General features: G+C 22.8%; 1 protein-coding gene across 6 annotated transcripts in view; it reads left to right on the plus strand.

Annotated features, from left to right (window-relative positions):
* Window positions 1-12,660, plus strand: part of LOC122499928 (UNC93-like protein) — a 100,442-nt gene extending 87,782 nt beyond the window's left edge. For 3 of the 6 annotated variants that reach the window (XM_043608524.1, XM_043608523.1, XM_043608522.1), the window contains 5 exons: window positions 1,305-1,591; window positions 4,084-4,300; window positions 5,189-5,348; window positions 5,822-6,089; window positions 6,784-7,603. In XM_043608524.1, the coding sequence (XP_043464459.1) occupies window positions 1,305-1,591; window positions 4,084-4,300; window positions 5,189-5,348; window positions 5,822-6,089; window positions 6,784-7,040 (1,189 nt within the window). In that variant the 3' untranslated portion in view covers window positions 7,041-7,603. Of the gene's footprint in view, window positions 1-1,304; window positions 1,592-4,083; window positions 4,301-5,188; window positions 5,349-5,821; window positions 6,090-6,783; window positions 7,604-9,137; window positions 9,564-12,306 lie in introns of those variants that run through there. The other 3 variants (XR_006301406.1, XR_006301407.1, XM_043608525.1) reach the window with 3 other exon arrangements.
* The last annotated feature ends 4,350 nt before the right edge of the window (window positions 12,661-17,010 follow it).

The following is a 17,010-nucleotide window of genomic DNA, read 5'->3' on the forward strand; positions in this document are numbered from 1 at the left end:
TGAGGATGAAGTTGATTTAATTGGCGAGGAAAAAGAAATAATGAATAAAAATAAACAAGTTTTCGATGAATTCATGAATGAGTTGGGATTAGAAGTTAAAAAAGTAAAAGACGTTTTAGGAAAATTCGCTTTAGAAGAGAAAGGAAATTTTAAGAAATATACACGACTTACAGAGCAAAGGTAAACAAAAAATTGAAGAGAAATTGAACAAATAAAACTATCCTACAAATCAGACAAATTCTTTTTTAGTTGATAATAATTTCTTTTTTTACTTATAAGTAGAAAAAATCACTATAGTCAGACAATATTTATTAATTGAATATAAAATTATTTTTGTAAGTAGAAAAATTCTTTTAAGTCAGACAAACATTTTTTTCAATAAATTTTTTTAAGTAGAAAAACTCATTTATCTTTTTTTTATTTATAAGTAGAAAAAATCACTGTAGTAAGACAATATTTATTAATTGAATACAAAATTATTTTTGTAAGTAGAAAAATTTTGTAACTGGAAAAATTCGTCGAAGTCAGACAAAAATTTTTTTCTATGCAATTTTTTATATAGAAAAGCTCATTTATCTTTTTTCATTTATAAGTAGAAAAAGTCATTGTAGCCAGACAGTATTTATTTTTAAATGAAATATTATTTTTCTTTGTTATTTGTGAGCAGTAAAACAAATATTTTTTAGTTAAATTTATTCTCTGTTATTTTTAAGTGGAAAAACGATTTGATGATAAATAAAACTGATTATTTAAATAGAAAAGTTTTCTTGTGTACTTTTTAGTAGAAACAGTCGTACAAGTTAGACAAATTCTTTTTTAGTTGATAATCATTTATTTTCTTCTTTTTAAGTAGAAAAAGTTACAGTAGTCAGACAATTATTTTTTTTTGAAATAGAAAAATATATTTTTTATTTATAAGTAGAAAAAGTCGTTGTAGTCAGACAATACTTAATTATTAAATACAAAATTATTTTGTTCTTGTTTGTAAGTAGAAAAATTCTTTTAAGTCAGAAAAACATTTTTTTTAATAGAATTTCCTAAGCAGACAAATTTATTTACCTTTTTATTATTTATAAGTAGAAAAAATCGTTATAGTCAGACAATACTTATTAACTAAATACAAAATTATTTTCTTGTTGTTTGTAAGTAGAAAAATTCTTTTAAGTCAGACAAACATTTTTTTAAATAAAATTTCCTAAGTAGAAAAACTCATTTAACTCTTTTTATTTGTAAGTAGAAAAGTCATTTGTAGTCAGACAAAAAGTAGAAAATTATGAATTTATCATTTTTGTTTTCTTTTTCAGTTGGTTAGGATGCAAGTGGACAATTTCATTGACCTTCATTGCATACATGCCATTCATTGCTGCTCAGTTCTACCCTAGATTTTATACGATGATTCCTGCGGGATTAGCAGTCGGTCTTGGAGGAGGGCCACTTTGGTGTGCAAAGTGCACTTACTTGACGGTCGTATCAGAGGCTTATGCCAGTGTCTCAGATTTAAGTGCCGATATTCTTGTCACGAGATTCTTTGGTCTCTTTTTCATGTTCTATCAAATGGCACAAGTCTGGGGAAATCTCATTTCATCAGCAGGTGATTATAAAAAAACAAATATTTTTCATAATTTTTCTCAAACTTAAGACTTTTTCTTCTAACTTCTCACATGCTACATTTATTTTTAATTTATTATTTCCATAGCATTTTCATTGCTATAGACAAACAAAATGTCAATGTGGATAATAATTCATTTTGACAGTTAATTATAATTTTCTCTTCTTTCATTATCTTTTTTTTTAAATTTTAATATAAAAATAAATTATAAATATATTATGTAAATTCTCTTTATAGTTTGATTTTAATTTTTGTATTTTAATTAAAGTTTCTTTTAATTTTTTTTAAGTTTCTTTTAATATTTTAATTAAAGTTTCTTGTTTACATTTCAATTAAACTTTCTTTTTTACATTTTAATTAAACTTTCTTTTCATATTTCAATCTAAATTTTATTTTTATAAATATATATATTTAAAAAAAAAATAATGCTTCACCGTATATAAATAAATATGGATTAAAAATAATAACTGATTGAAATCGGACATAAAAGTTGATTGAAAATATTAAATTTCCACCCCCGAAAAAAAATGAGGTCAAATGTGCAGTAAAAAGAATACCTATCAAGTTGTTAGAAAAACAATAAAATTTTTTCTTCTTCTATCCGTTTATAACATCGTAAATTCTCACGTTTGCTTGATAATGCCGCATACAGATATATATGTATGTATTCAATCTATCGTGCAACCATGGCACGAATTGTTCAATTGGTAACGGATATATAAAACGAGAGTACTCACGGTTCACTTTTAAATTATATCAAATCATCTCAAATGGTACCTATATAATATATCATTCTCTGTGTTGGTATTTAAATCCAGCTAAAATTAACGAAAACGAATAATAATTAAAACGTGAATTTTCAATTAATGAATTAATAATTACAAATTGAAATTTAAATTTAAAAAAAAATTATACTTTTATGTCGTTAATTTTATTTCAATTATTTTACATTGAAAAATGTATCGACTGTGGTTACTTTTTATCAATTGTAAATTAAATTAATTTTTATGACCCAGATATTAATTGGAATTGTTCTAGCAATAGTTTAAAATCAGTAGAAATTATTATGACTAAAAAATGTTAGTAAACAGAAGATGAAGTTCGCTCAAAATAATTTTTCATCTTCTGCTGATTATCGGCTGTGGTTAATTTTTATAAATTGTGAATTAAATTAATTTTTATGACCCAGATATTAATTGGAATTGTTCTAGCAATAGTTTAAAATCAGTACAAATTATTATGACTAAAAAATGTTAGTAAACAGAAGATAAAGTTCGCTCAAAATAATTTTTCATCTTCTGCTGATTATCGGCTGTGGTTAATTTTTATAAATTGTGAATTAAATTAATTTTTATGACCCAGATATTAATTGGAATTGTTCTAGCAATAGTTTGGGACCAGTAAAAATTTTATGACTAAAAATTAATAGTAATCAGAAGATAAAGTTTGCTCAATAATAATTTTTCATCTTCTGCTGATTATCGGCTGTGATTACTTTTTATGAATTCTGAATTTAATTATATTTTATGACCCAGATATTAATTGAAATTGTTCTAGCAATAGTCTAGGACCAGTAAAAAATTTTATTACTAAAAATTTTTAGTGATTAGAATATAAAGTTCGCTCAAAAATCATTTTTCATCTTCTGCAGATTATGGGCTGTTGTTACTTTTTATAAATTGTGAATTAAATTAATTTTTATGACCCAAATATTAATTGGAATTGTTCTAGCAATAGTCTAGGACCGGTAAAAAATTTTATTACTAAAAATTTTTAGTAATCAGAAGATAAACTTCACTCAAAAATAATTTTTCATCTTCTGCTGATTATCGGCTGTGGTTACATTTTATGAATTGTGAATTTAATTATATTTTATAACCCAAATATTAATTGGAATTGTTCTAGCAATAGTCTAGGACCGGTAAAAAATTTTATTACTAAAAATTTTTAGTGATTAGAATATAAAGTTCGCTCAAAAATAATTTTTCATCTTCTGCTGATTATCGGCTGTGATTACTTTTTATGAATTCTGAATTTAATTAATTTTTATGACCCAGATATTAATTGGAATTGTTCTTGTGATAAGTTAGGACCAGTAAAAAATTTTATGACTAAAAATTTTTAGTAATCAGAAGATAAAGTTCGGTCAAAATAATTTTTCATCTTCTGCTGATTATGGGATGTGGTTACTTTTTATAAATTGTGAATAAAATTAATTTTTATGACCCAGATATTAATAATAGTTACAATTATAATTTTTTTGGTAACAATTCACCTTACGATATAGTTGTTGTTATTAACTTGTTTGTAGGTATTTATTTTTATTAAAAATTATTATTTTATAATTATTGATTTATAATTTATTTCAACTACAATTCAAATTTTTAAAAAATTTTAATTTCTAAAATTCAGTAGTAAAATTCAATAGCAGTAGAAATTTTCATGAAATGAAATTAATGAAAAGAAAATTTCAGTTTTATCATATGGAATGGAGGTAAAGGAAACGGAGAATATATTAAATAGTACGGTGGTATCAGAAATTTGTGGCGCACAATTTTGTGGGATTGTCGAGGCGAATCCAAATTTAGAAGCTCCAGCATCCGAGAGGATTTGGATGATTTCCGGAATTTATTTAGGATGCATGATAGTAGCATGTCTCATCGTTGCATTTGGCGTGGATTCCATGTCTAGGTAAATCATTAATATTCTCATGTCAATATTTAATTTACGATATAGCTAATTGACAATATTGATATTAACGACCAAGTCTAATATGCTTCTAATCAATCTCCTTTTTTCTTTTTACAAATTACAACAAAAATAATTTATTTTATTTTCCTTCTTATTTAATGTTGAACGGAATGAAAAATTGTTTTAAAAATATGCAAATGAATAATTTGTTTAGTAAATTTTTTAATTTTGTTCGGAATAATTTTTTTAAAATATGGAATATTTTAATACTTTTTGTAATTTATTATTTGTAATATTTTGAATTTTTTTAGTATTTTTAGTATCTTTAGAATTTTTAATATTTTTTGTATTTTTAGTATTTTGAATATCTTTATTTTTTGTATTTTACCTAATATTTTTTGTATATTAATATTTTAATATTTTAGAATTTTTGGTATTTTAAATAATTTCAATATCTTTAGTATCTTCAGCATCTTAGTATTTTTACTATTTTAATCATTTTTGTATTTTAATATTTTGAACTTTTTAATTTTTCAGTATTTTATTTTTATTTTATTTTTTTAGTATTTTATTTTTATTTTATTTTTTTAGTATTTTATTTTTATTTTATTTTTTTAGTATTTTATCATTTTAGTATTTTTGCGATTTTAATATTTTTAATATTTTAGTATCTTTAGTATCTTCAATATTTTCAGTATTTTTAGTATTTTTAGTATCTTTGGTACTTTTAGTATTTTAACTAATATTACTAATTTATATTTACTAATTTAATTTAGTTTAATATTTTATTTAGTATTTAGTAGTTTCTGAAGAAAATTCTTTAGAGTTTTTACAAAATTTTAGAAAATTCTTTTCGGAAAAAAATTTAAATATTTATTTATTTTATAGGTACGATAGGGGTAGAAAGGGGTCAACAAGTGGAACGACTGGTTTAAAACTGTTGGCAGTAACACTAAAATTATTGAAAGAGAAAAGTCAATTATTAATTTTGCCACTGACTGTATTCATAGGAGCCGAACAGGCCTTTCTCTTCGCTGATTACACTGCTGTAAGTACCAAAAAAAATATTTAATGAATTCATTTAATTAAGGGAATTAATAATTATGTAAAAATATCTTTGATTATTGCAATTTATTTAGATTCTAAAATTAGATAAAAAAAATTTAATTTTAATCTCAATTTTATTGTTTTTTGTTTTTTAATTTATTTATTTACAAGATATGCTTTGCAAGAAATTGAAATCTGTCCTACAATAAGTACTAAAAAAAATATTATTTTTTTTCAAATTAATGACCAATTCTCCAACATTGATTTTTTCATTTTACCAGAGTTATTATTTCTCGAACTTGATTTTCCTCCGCTCACTTTAATTCTCAATTTTAACGCAGACAATTCTTGTTCAAATAACAACAGCAAAAAAAAAAAAAAAAGGAAATTTTTTTCTTTCAATAGAGAACGAAAATGAAATATTTGAAAATATTCCGTCATTGAAAGCTTATGAGATTTAATTTTAATTTTCAGTCGTTTGTTTCCTGCGCCTGGGGTATTAATAATATTGGATATGTGATGATATGCTTTGGTGTGACTAACGCCATTGCAGCATTGGCCACTGGTTCAATAATGAAACTGACGGGAAGAATTCCCGTAATGATCTTCGCTTTTTTTCTCCATATGGGAATTCTCATTGCCTTGATCCTTTGGAAACCTTCGCCCGAACAAGGCACCATATTCTTTGTTATATCCGGTCTCTGGGGAATTTGCGATTCAATTTGGCTGGTTCAAGTCAATGGTGAGTTATTTAAAAAATATTTATCAAAAAAAAAAAAAAGGTGAAAAATAATACAAAACATATTTTTTCTCTTCTAAAAATAGAATTGTTTTCTGTGGAGAATTTTTATTTATAAAAAATAGAGGTAGGAATAGTTTTAAAATTTTATCGCTCGTGAATTTGAAGTATTTTCCTTCATTAATTAAACGTCATTCAAAATGGAAATCAATAGCAAAACAAAATTCTTTTATTTTTTAAATTGAATGTTGAGATAATTGGATAGTTTCAAATTTGATATGTGAGTAAATTAAGTTTCCTTTTTTTTTAAATTGAAGCCATTCGAAAGTGGAAATTTTTTTAGTAAACAATATACTTCGTTAAAGTCGGATAATAGAACTTTGATTTTTTCTACTTTTTGCAATAAACTGGATTTTTTTTTTAAATCGAAAAATTTTTTTTCTCATTTATTTGAATTGGAGTTTATTATTTATTTTAACAATTCATCGAGTTTGAATTAAAATGACAAGTAACGCCACACGTGGAATTATTCGGACAATTTTCGAAAAGTGAATAAAAAAGATCTCTTCATTTAGAGAGTTGCCAGTCGATGGTAATTTACCATCTGTCAATAAATTTACCGACTGAAGAGAAAGTAGTTTTATTAAACTGCGTGGATTTCTTCTTTATCAGTCAATGATAATTTATATTTTTGCAGCGCTTTGCGGCTTGCTATTTCCAAATAAGGAAGAAGCCGCGTATTCAAACTTCCGACTGTGGGAGGCAACAGGATCTGTTATCGCCTATGCGTACAATCCTTATCTTTGTACTGTTAAGAAAATTTATATACTTATGTTTATACTCTGTGTTGGTATGATTGGTTATGGCGTAATTGAAAAAACAGGACAAGTGAGGAGAATTAGTAAAGATCAAAATAAACCCGATTTTGAACTTGTTGCATCCTTAGATAAGTAAGATTTTTGGATTTATCTAAAAATCTCTTGAGAATTTGGAAAATTTTTTTAACCACGTTCTTTTAATTTTATCACTTGTTTTTTAATGAGCGAAAATTTTCTTATCTTTCAACAAACAGTATTAAAAAGATTCATTAATTTTTAAAGTATCAAATTATTGTAAATAATATTGTAGTTGTTAGTTTTTGTAAATGTTAAGTTTTTAAATATTAGGTAAATTTACAAAATAAATAAATAAAATAAAGAACTAGAAATTTAAAGTAAATAAAATAAAAAAATAAACTAAACTATTTTATGTATGTAAATCGTGATAAAAATCATAATTAATTATTTTATTACAAAATACTCTGTTTATAAGTATTCAGTATGTTTACACTTTTTATAATAATTAAAATTAAAACAATTACAAAGATCATGCGAACAATTAAAAATTTTGATAAAAAAAACGTATTTAGTGAAAGACTTAACAAGAGAACATGAGGAAATGAACCAAGGCAAACTATGTAAATTTTATTGTACATAATATATTTTTCAATAAAAAGAAAGACAATAATTTAAAGTTAATTAATTGATTTTATTTATAATTACCGAACTGATAATAAATAATAAAAGAAAAAAATAATAATAATAATTTAAATTTAAATTAATAATTTACATTTAAAGAATAATTTAAAAAAATTCTTATTTAATAATAAAAAAATACTTTAAAGTAGACAAGTGCGACGTTAAGATGAAATAATTATTAAAAATTAAAAAAATAGTAGTAATTTTTACTGATGTTTTTTTTCTTTATTAATTTTTAATAATTAATTAAATTAATTTATTCATTTGAATGGAGAAGTTATAATATTTTTTTCTTTAAAATTTTATTGAAAAAATACTGAAAATTTCGAGAAAATTTTAAAAATCATTACTTTAATTTAGTCAACTTTGCAACAATTGACAGTTAGAGAGAAAATTTAATCCTCTACTGTAAATAAGAAAGGTGACAACTATTGGCATTGTTTAGTATACTTGTATTCTTTGCATCCTTGTCTATCTATTCTTGAAGGATAATAAAAGTACGAAATTGAAATTTTGCCCTTTCCCCCTCTTTTCATTTATTTTCGTTATCGCCTTCTACCTGAGTCTCCCATAAAATTTCAGTACAAAGTCGTCCTTCAGTGGGGCAACATTTTCAAGTATAAATTGTTATTTCACTAAATAAAATTTATTTAAATATTTCTAATACTTTAATTTTTTTAAGTGCCACAAATATTTAACATTAAAATTTTTTTCGATTCCAAAAGGATGTGCAAGATTTTTCAGGGTGAGTACCAAAAGATATAACAAAGTTGCTTTTAAATATGAAATTTATTTTAGATAATGGTATTTTAAATTAACAGTAACATTACAGTAATTAAAAAAAACATTTTTACATTTATATTAATTATTACAACAGATAAATCCAATTTCAAATTTTTTTCTATTTCATGATTATTTCTATAGAATTTCAAAAATAATAAATAATTATTTTAAATTTGTTTCAAAATTTGTTTATGAATGTAATATTTTTATATATATTATCGCTTTTAGTTTTATTAATAACAAAATTATTTATGTCACATTTATTTTATATTTTGAAATATTTTTATAAATTTAGTTAATTCATTTTAATTTGTATTATTTTAGTTAATAATTTATTATTTTATTAATTATTTTATTAATAATCTTTATTTGGTAATATTTTTATTGGTATTATTTGGTAATATTAATGATTAATATTCTTTATTTGATAATATTAATGATTAATATTCTTTATTTGATAATATTAATGATTAATATTCTTTATTTGATAATATTAATGATTAATTAACATTAAATAAAAAGTAAAGAATTTTTTTTAATAAATTTATTTCACTTTCAATAATAAAATTTTTGCAATAAAATTATTTCATTGAATCCAGTAAATCTATAGTCTGTTGTAATAAATTATTTCTTTGTAGTAACAATTGGCATTTTTTAAAAATACGTAAACTATTTTCTATTAAAAGCAGTCTAAATGTAGGAATTAATTTTGACAATTTATAATTTTTTTGTCCTTAAATTTTTTTTACAGATTTTTTTAAATTTTCTCAGCGAGAGATGGAAAAGGAAAGAAGTCCCGAAGAAGGAGCGCAGAATGATTCAAAATTTATGGGAAGTCTTCGAAAAGCATCATATACTGCTTAGCTTTTAATACTTTAGGATATTTTTCTCCGAAAGTAACAAATATTTGTCAATACTTTAAAATAGTTTGTCTTTTTCGTTGAGTAGTACTGTAATACTGTAAAAAATTGTACTGTAATTTATTTAGCTAGGAATTCTGAAATCATGATATGACGATTATATTAGCTAGGAAATTAGTAAAATAAGTAGTTTTAATAATTACATAAGAGGACAACTCACAACGTTCATCATTCGAAGGTGAGGGGTAAGTCAAGAAATACTGAAATAATTTATTTTTTTATTGCAACCTATGCCCAGAAAAATAATTTTATTTACAATAATTATACATATTTATATTATATTCATTGCAAAATATTATGTTCTTTACAAATTTTTAAATTCCTTATAAATTAGTGAGAATTAAAGATATAGGTAAAAAATTTATTAAGAAATAAAATCAAAAAGATTAAAGAGTATTTTAAAAAAAAAAAATAAAATAAAATTTTATAAAAAATAAAATTTAAAATTAATAATTAATAATTAAAATTTAAATTCTTTTTAGTAGTTTATATTTTTTAAATAAAATTTTAGTGCGAAGTTAACGAAAATAAAAATTTGTTATTTTCAATATTGACGACTTTTCAATAATTCAAAATTGGAGAAAAAGTTTAATACTTTTTTGTAAGCAAAAAAATTAACGACCGTACAGTATTGTTACGAAATTTGTTTTCCTTTACCCTTGTATGTATTTTTTTAAATGATAATATCAGAACAAATTCATAAATAATTGGTTAAAATGTAATGAAGTTAATAATAATAATTTTCAATTATTTCAATTTCTTTCATAAGAAATTTTACGAAAAATTCAAATGTATTTTTAAAATTATCATAATCACTCTCTAAAATTTGAATCATTCTCAAATGTTTAAATTGTAAGAAAAAGTCAGTCATTAATTCTAGTATTAAATAATCTACGGATAATTTGGTTAAAACACGTTTTTAATTAAACATCTGGGTGTAGGTCTTAGTTTAAGTATAGCAGTAAAAAATAATTATGCACCAATTACTGTGAATTATTAATTATTGTTTATTAATATTTATTATAAAATTATTATCTATAAATAATTATTATAAAATTATTATTAATTATTAATTATTATTTATTACTAATTATAACTAATTATTAAATTATTTATTAATTGTTTATTATGGCTGAATATCACAGTAATCGGTGCAATTTTCTTCTCATGTGAGTAAAAGACTTTTCTTATAACTGTTATGATCTCCAATGTCAATTTTTCGATCATTTTTATCTTAAAATATAAAATAAATTAAGCTAATCTTTTGAGAATAAAACTAAAGTATGATGAGGTAGGGGTCAGGGAGGTATGAAAATTTTAATATTTAAAAAATTATCTATTATAAACTAGTTTGGTGGGAATTATAATTTTTATATTACAATTTTTTTATAATTTTATCAAGAAAGTGTTCTAAAATAAATAATTTAAATAAAAATTTTATTTAAATAAAATTTATATTTATATTTTAGACTTCCGGGAAATATTTTTAAATATTTATATTTTATAAATTTATTTATTTATTTTATTTTTATATTATTTATTTTAAAATATTATTATTACTTCCGGGATATCAAGTGATTTCATAACTTCATAGTCTTGGAAACAATTTCTTGAATTAAAAATTTGTGTTATCATAAATAATAATTTTTTTAATATATTTAAAAGAATTCTACTTTTTAAAATATAAGCTCAATTTATGCAATATATTAAGAGAGAAATGTTTGAAAAATTAGCTATGGAAATTTAACAGTCACATGCTGTTTACAATTTAAGGTTTTGTTTTAAAAGGAAATTAGTTTTATGTGTAATAGATTTTTTTCTCAGTGTATTTTTTTTCCTTTATGAAAGGAAATATTTGTCAGCATCCACATTACACTTCAAAATATTTAGAGAGTAAATGAGCCTTTAAGTAGAATAATTGTTTCTTATTAATTAAACTTCAAAGCTTAACGATAAGGAGTTAAAGACAATGAAAAATATATTTTTTAAATATAAAATTTTAATAACATATTTATTGTAGTATACAAATATTAGGCAATGTTTTTATTCTAATTAAAATATTTTTTATTCTAATTAAAATATAAATGCACGCGAGGCAAGTGTATAAAAAAGAAAATATCTTTATTAATCCTTGCATATTGGTAACTAGCAGATGAAAGTCTTCATAGAATTTTCTTTTCTTCTAAGTCTTCCTTTTCATTCCTGAAACAAAAAAAAGGTTTTTTACTCACATGAACAATATATATCATTTTCCAAAGAGAACTTTCTCTCTTTACTTGTAAATTAAGTAATAATAATTCTTGTCAGTAAATACTGATATTGACAAGTAGAGAGAGAAAATTGTCAACCAAAAAAAGGAGGTTACGACTCCACCTTTCTTGGCATCTAGTGGAAAAGTCTGTTCCCCTTTTTTGTCTTAAAACACTCCTCTTTCTTTCCAAACTTTTTTCCTACACAATTTTTTCCACTTTCCAATTTTTCTACCCCCTTAATTTCCTACTTTTTTTTCCCACGGAGAGTTTGTTCTCTTTTGGTGAAAAGGATAAGTAGAAAATAGAGGCATAGGAAAGGAGTACTTTGACTTTACTTCTTTCTCTCCCTAGGGAGAAAAAGAAGTCCTTTCAAAGAAGTTCTTTCCCAAGTAGGCTTTGTCGACTTTTCCTACTTGGAAGTGAAGTAAAGTCGTCAGACCCCAGGGGAGGAGGTTAGGACTCCGTCCTCTCCTGACAGAGTAGCAAGCAAAAGTCCATTCGTCGAGTCCAATGGAGAGTTAACGACTCTCTCCACTGGTGAAAAACCAAAGTCGTCCTCGAGGAGAGAGTTTCCGACTTCGATCTCCTCGAGTAGGGAAGTTGGAAATGTCTTTCTCAACGTTCCACTAGAAGTCGAAGTCAAGGAGTAGGACCTTACTACTCCTTGAGAAAAAAAGGGGGGGGGGTTGTACGTCAATTTTTTTTTTAAATTTCTAGAGCTAGATCGTTAATTTTTTCTATTTCACAGTGACCTTCTTACCCATTCGACTTCTTGGAAGATAGAAGTCGCCATCCATCGTCTTCATGACTTGGATGACTTCTCCTCTTCCTACTCAAGGAGAGCGAAGTCGACAACTCCTCTCCTTGAGGGTGACTTCTTTTTCTGAGAAGGGGAGACAACTTCGTCATCCCAACATCCCAACTCAAGGAGAAAGAAGTCACTTTTCCTCGAGGACGACTTCAGGCTACTACTAGCGAGATTGGGGAGAGAAAGTCGTCATACTCTCCCCATACCAAACCAAGAGACTAGAGATTTTTTAAAGAAATGTAAAGAATGAAGAAAGAAAATGAAAACATATTTTTAAAGAAATGTAAAGATTGTAGAAATAAAGACAGAAAATGTATTTAAAAGAAATGTAAAGAAGAAAATGTATTTAAAAGAATGAAGAGAATAAAAAAACTAAAGAAAGAAAATGAAAACATATTTTTATGAAATGTAAAGAATAAAGAAAATAAAAAAGGAAAATAAATATTTGTATATTTTTTTACTTACCCCTTTCACCTTTAATCCTGTTTTTTCTACGATCTCTTCTCTTTTTCCTTGGAGTTAGATTCGTCACTGTAAATAATTAAATTATTTAGAAATAAGAGACTTAAATTATTTAGAAATGAGAGACAATTGTTAAAATTAATTTAAATTATTTAGAAATGAGAGACAATTGTTAAAATTAATTGCGTACTTTTGTTGCGAAAAACATCAATTATATAATTTATTTAAAAAGTAAAAAATTATAACCGGCTGAAGCTAGCAGTCGAGCTCAGTACTGTTTCATAGGCATCAATTACTACTATGTCTCATCAATGCTCCTTTAGTCAATTTTAGAAAATACTTAATAATTTTTTAAAAAGTTTTTAATAATAATAATGAAAATTAAATAATTTTTAAAATCGAGTATTATTAAATTCGACGGAGAAGCATTGTTGAGAAATAGAAATAATACCTATCGGAGGGTGTGGAAAACGACCGCAATTTCTATCAGAAAAGACATTATTAATGAAAAATAGTAACAATAATTTTAAGAGTGAGAGTCTACTAAATATTGAAATTAATGATTTTGACAATTTTCAACTAAAATTTTAAGAAAAAAAATTATAAAACGACTGCTACTTTCATCAGAAAAGACATTATTAATGAAAAATAGTAACAATAATTATGAGATTGAGAGTCTACTAAATATTGAAATTAATGATTTTGACAATTTTCAACTTAAATTTTAAGAAAAAAAAATTATAACTACCTAATAAAACAAATAGAAAATTAGTAAAAAATTAATTGAATAGTGTTAATCTTTAATTTACAAAACTAATTTTTGACAATTATTTTTATTTACTATTTGGTTACTAATTTGGAAACTAATTTAACACTCAACCAAATAATAATATATTTACAAGTCGAAACTTCAAAAAACATCATAATATATAATCTTTTTATTTACTATTTTTTATTTTTATTTATTTTGATTATTTCATTATTTACTTTCCCAATGGAATAACATAGTTGTTTAAGAATAACATAATTGTCTAATTTTGCAATAGAATTTTCAATTATAGAATACTGAGTTATAAAATAATATTTTAATATAAGAAAAAAAAAATTTAATATAAGATCTAATTTCCCAGCGATAAGTTTATACGCTAATAGGAATCAGTGGTATACTTACCGCTATTTCGGATTTAGAGAGTAGTTTTATAATTTTTTTTTACAAAAATTTTAGTTTATGTTATCACATTGTCCCTAAATTGTAAAATATTTTTATAAGATATAACTGCTTGTATAACTGCTCTAGTTCTGTTTAGTTTCAATTATTACCTATCATTTGTTTTTAATTCATACTATTTTTTTAGTTTCAATTTTTTGTTTAATTAAAAAAAATATTTAAATGTTTTATAACTTTCTTTCGTTTCAGTAGTATAAAATTATTTTTTTAGTTTAAAGAAGACAATATATTTAAGGCGAATTTTCAATATTAATGTTCTCCAAAATCTGAATTTTCAAGTAAACAAAATTATAAAAATCAAAAGCATATCTAAACATTTAGAATCTTTGCAATTTTTTTTATATATTTAACGCAATATTATTGCAATAAAATTTTAATTTGAAAAAAATTAATTTCGTTCATTTGAACGTTCAGAACTTTTGGGATATCTATATTAACTAATTTTTCAAAAAAAATCTAAATGAGTACATATTAGTAATTTTTCAAAAATTCGTTTACTAAAAATTCAGAACGATTACTAAAAGAAATTCGATTTTTTACTATTTTTCATTTTCAATGTTTTTTAATTTTTTTTTACTTTAAAATATAAATAACTATTATCTCCATTAAATATTTATTTCTTTAAAATATTTTTGATTTTCTCAAAATATTTGATATTGAGATATTTTATAAATTCCATTTCGTTAAAAAAAATTATCACGTGACTTCATAACCACATGGTATTGAAAACAATTTTTGGATTTAAAAATGTTTTATCATTAAAAATAAATATTTTTGAAATTTTTAAAAAAATCCTATTTAAAATAAAAAATACTGTTCAGGACATCTTATTTAGTGTCCGCGTGCCTCATATTCTTTATTGTGAGAACACGTGGCCACTGGACTATTTAAATTAAAAAACTAAAATAATTATTTAAACAATTTTAAACAAATAATAATTTAAATAAAAAGAATTTGTTTCTTACTATAGAAATATTTAAACTATTTAATTAAAAAAAAATTAAAAATTATTTAAATAATTTTAAATATTTTAAATAAATTAAAGAAATAATAATTTAAGTAAAAAGAATTTTTTTCTGAATGTAGAAAATAATAAAGAATATTGTTATATTAATATTTTTCTTTTTACTTACCCCGTTCATTTATTGCGTTTTCCTTTTTTCTTATCGTCTTGAAATTGAAGATCCTGGTCAGGTTTTGAATATTCTTTGATGTCTTGTTCACTAATACTGCAGAGTGATAAAACACTGAAAAGTAATTTTGAAATTATACAACAAATTATTAATTTCAACAACCATTAACTATCATAATTTCGATAATATTTCAAAGAATAAAAAAATTATTGAAATACTTTTTGGTACTTACTTGTTATGTATCAAAAACGACGAGTAAATTAAAAAAAAATTCGTCTCTCCAAAGTAACGTTGTTTTGTAGAAAGTTTTTTCACATTTTAATTGATTAAAAAATTTAAATTGCTTATTCAAGGTATTAATTTGATTCAACATATTAATAATAATCAATAAAATACAATTATTTGTTGAAAATAAAATTTACATTTAACTAGTTGCCCCACCAAAGGACGAAAAGGAACTGCGACGCTGAGGGAAACCCACTCAGGTAGAAGGCAAGAACTATCCACGAAGGAAGGGGAAAGGGCTCAATTTCAATTTCGTACTTTTAATGTCGTTGAAGAAAAGATAGACAAGGATGGAAAGAAAACAAGTTCTATTAATATTGTCCATCGTTGTTATCTCTCTTGTTTACAATAGGGGATTAACTTTTCTTTCTAATTTTCATTTATTGCAAAGTCGACTAAATATTTAAATTCAAAAAGTATATATTTATTTCAAAAAATTTCTCTAATTTTCCATTAAAATTTAAAAAAAAAATTGAAACAAAACTGAAAAAAAATTTGATTTAAAAATCCGATTACTTGTTTGTTAACAAAGAAACATTTACTTGAATCAAATAATTTTTAATTAAATTAATTAAACCGTATTTGTTTCAAATTAATTATTGGTTCAAATACTATTCAAATTGTAAATAATTTATAATAATTTACAATTTGTAAATAAGTTATAATAACTTATAATTATAAATAAGTTATAATAACTTATAATTATAAATAAGTTATAATAAATTATAATTGTAAATAAACTTAAAATAAAAAATTATTTGATTCAAACACGAATTATTATTATTACATAAAAATATTTATGAAAATTTCATAAAAATTATTTTATTTGCTTAAGTAAATGTTAATTTGATAATAGACAAGTTATTTCAATCAAATAAATTTTTTTTCAATGTAGGCACATAAAAAAATACAATTTTAAATGAAAAATTATTCAAAATGTTTGCTGACTTTTGTTTCTAATTATTTCATTAATAATTATTTGTATAGACTTAATTTTTTTTTATTTTAATTATTACTAGCTTTGTATTTTTAATTTTATTTATTTTTACTTTTTATTTATTTTCTTTCTCATGTAAATACAAAATATAGGTAAAAAATAATAGTAATAAATATTTGTCTTCAAATATTATTTGGATTCTTTTTAATAAATTTGAAATTTAAGTTTCCAGTTAATCAAAATAATTCGAAAACTTTGTAACAATGGTGAAGGTCATTAACTTTCTTGTTTATAGTAAGGAATTATCTCTGTATTCTGAGTCATTGAAGAAATAGAATAATTTTTGAAATTAACAAATTTTTTAATTTTTCCGGTATTTTTCACTGAGATTTCAATAAGAATAAAAATTAAAAATATGAAATGAAATGAAAACAAAAAATAAAAAAACTAGTGAAAAATTACTGATTATTTTTTTCAATAAAAGAGCATTTTTCTTTCTTTCAAGAATTTTCAATTCTTAATAATTACTTATTAATTATTACATAGGATTATTATTAGTTATACGGAAATTTATTCAAATTTTCAAATCACATTTTTTT

Source organism: Leptopilina heterotoma, unplaced genomic scaffold, assembly GCF_015476425.1.
Source record: "Leptopilina heterotoma isolate Lh14 unplaced genomic scaffold, ASM1547642v1 Lhet_18, whole genome shotgun sequence".
Classification (NCBI taxonomy): Eukaryota; Metazoa; Arthropoda; class Insecta; order Hymenoptera; family Figitidae; genus Leptopilina; species Leptopilina heterotoma.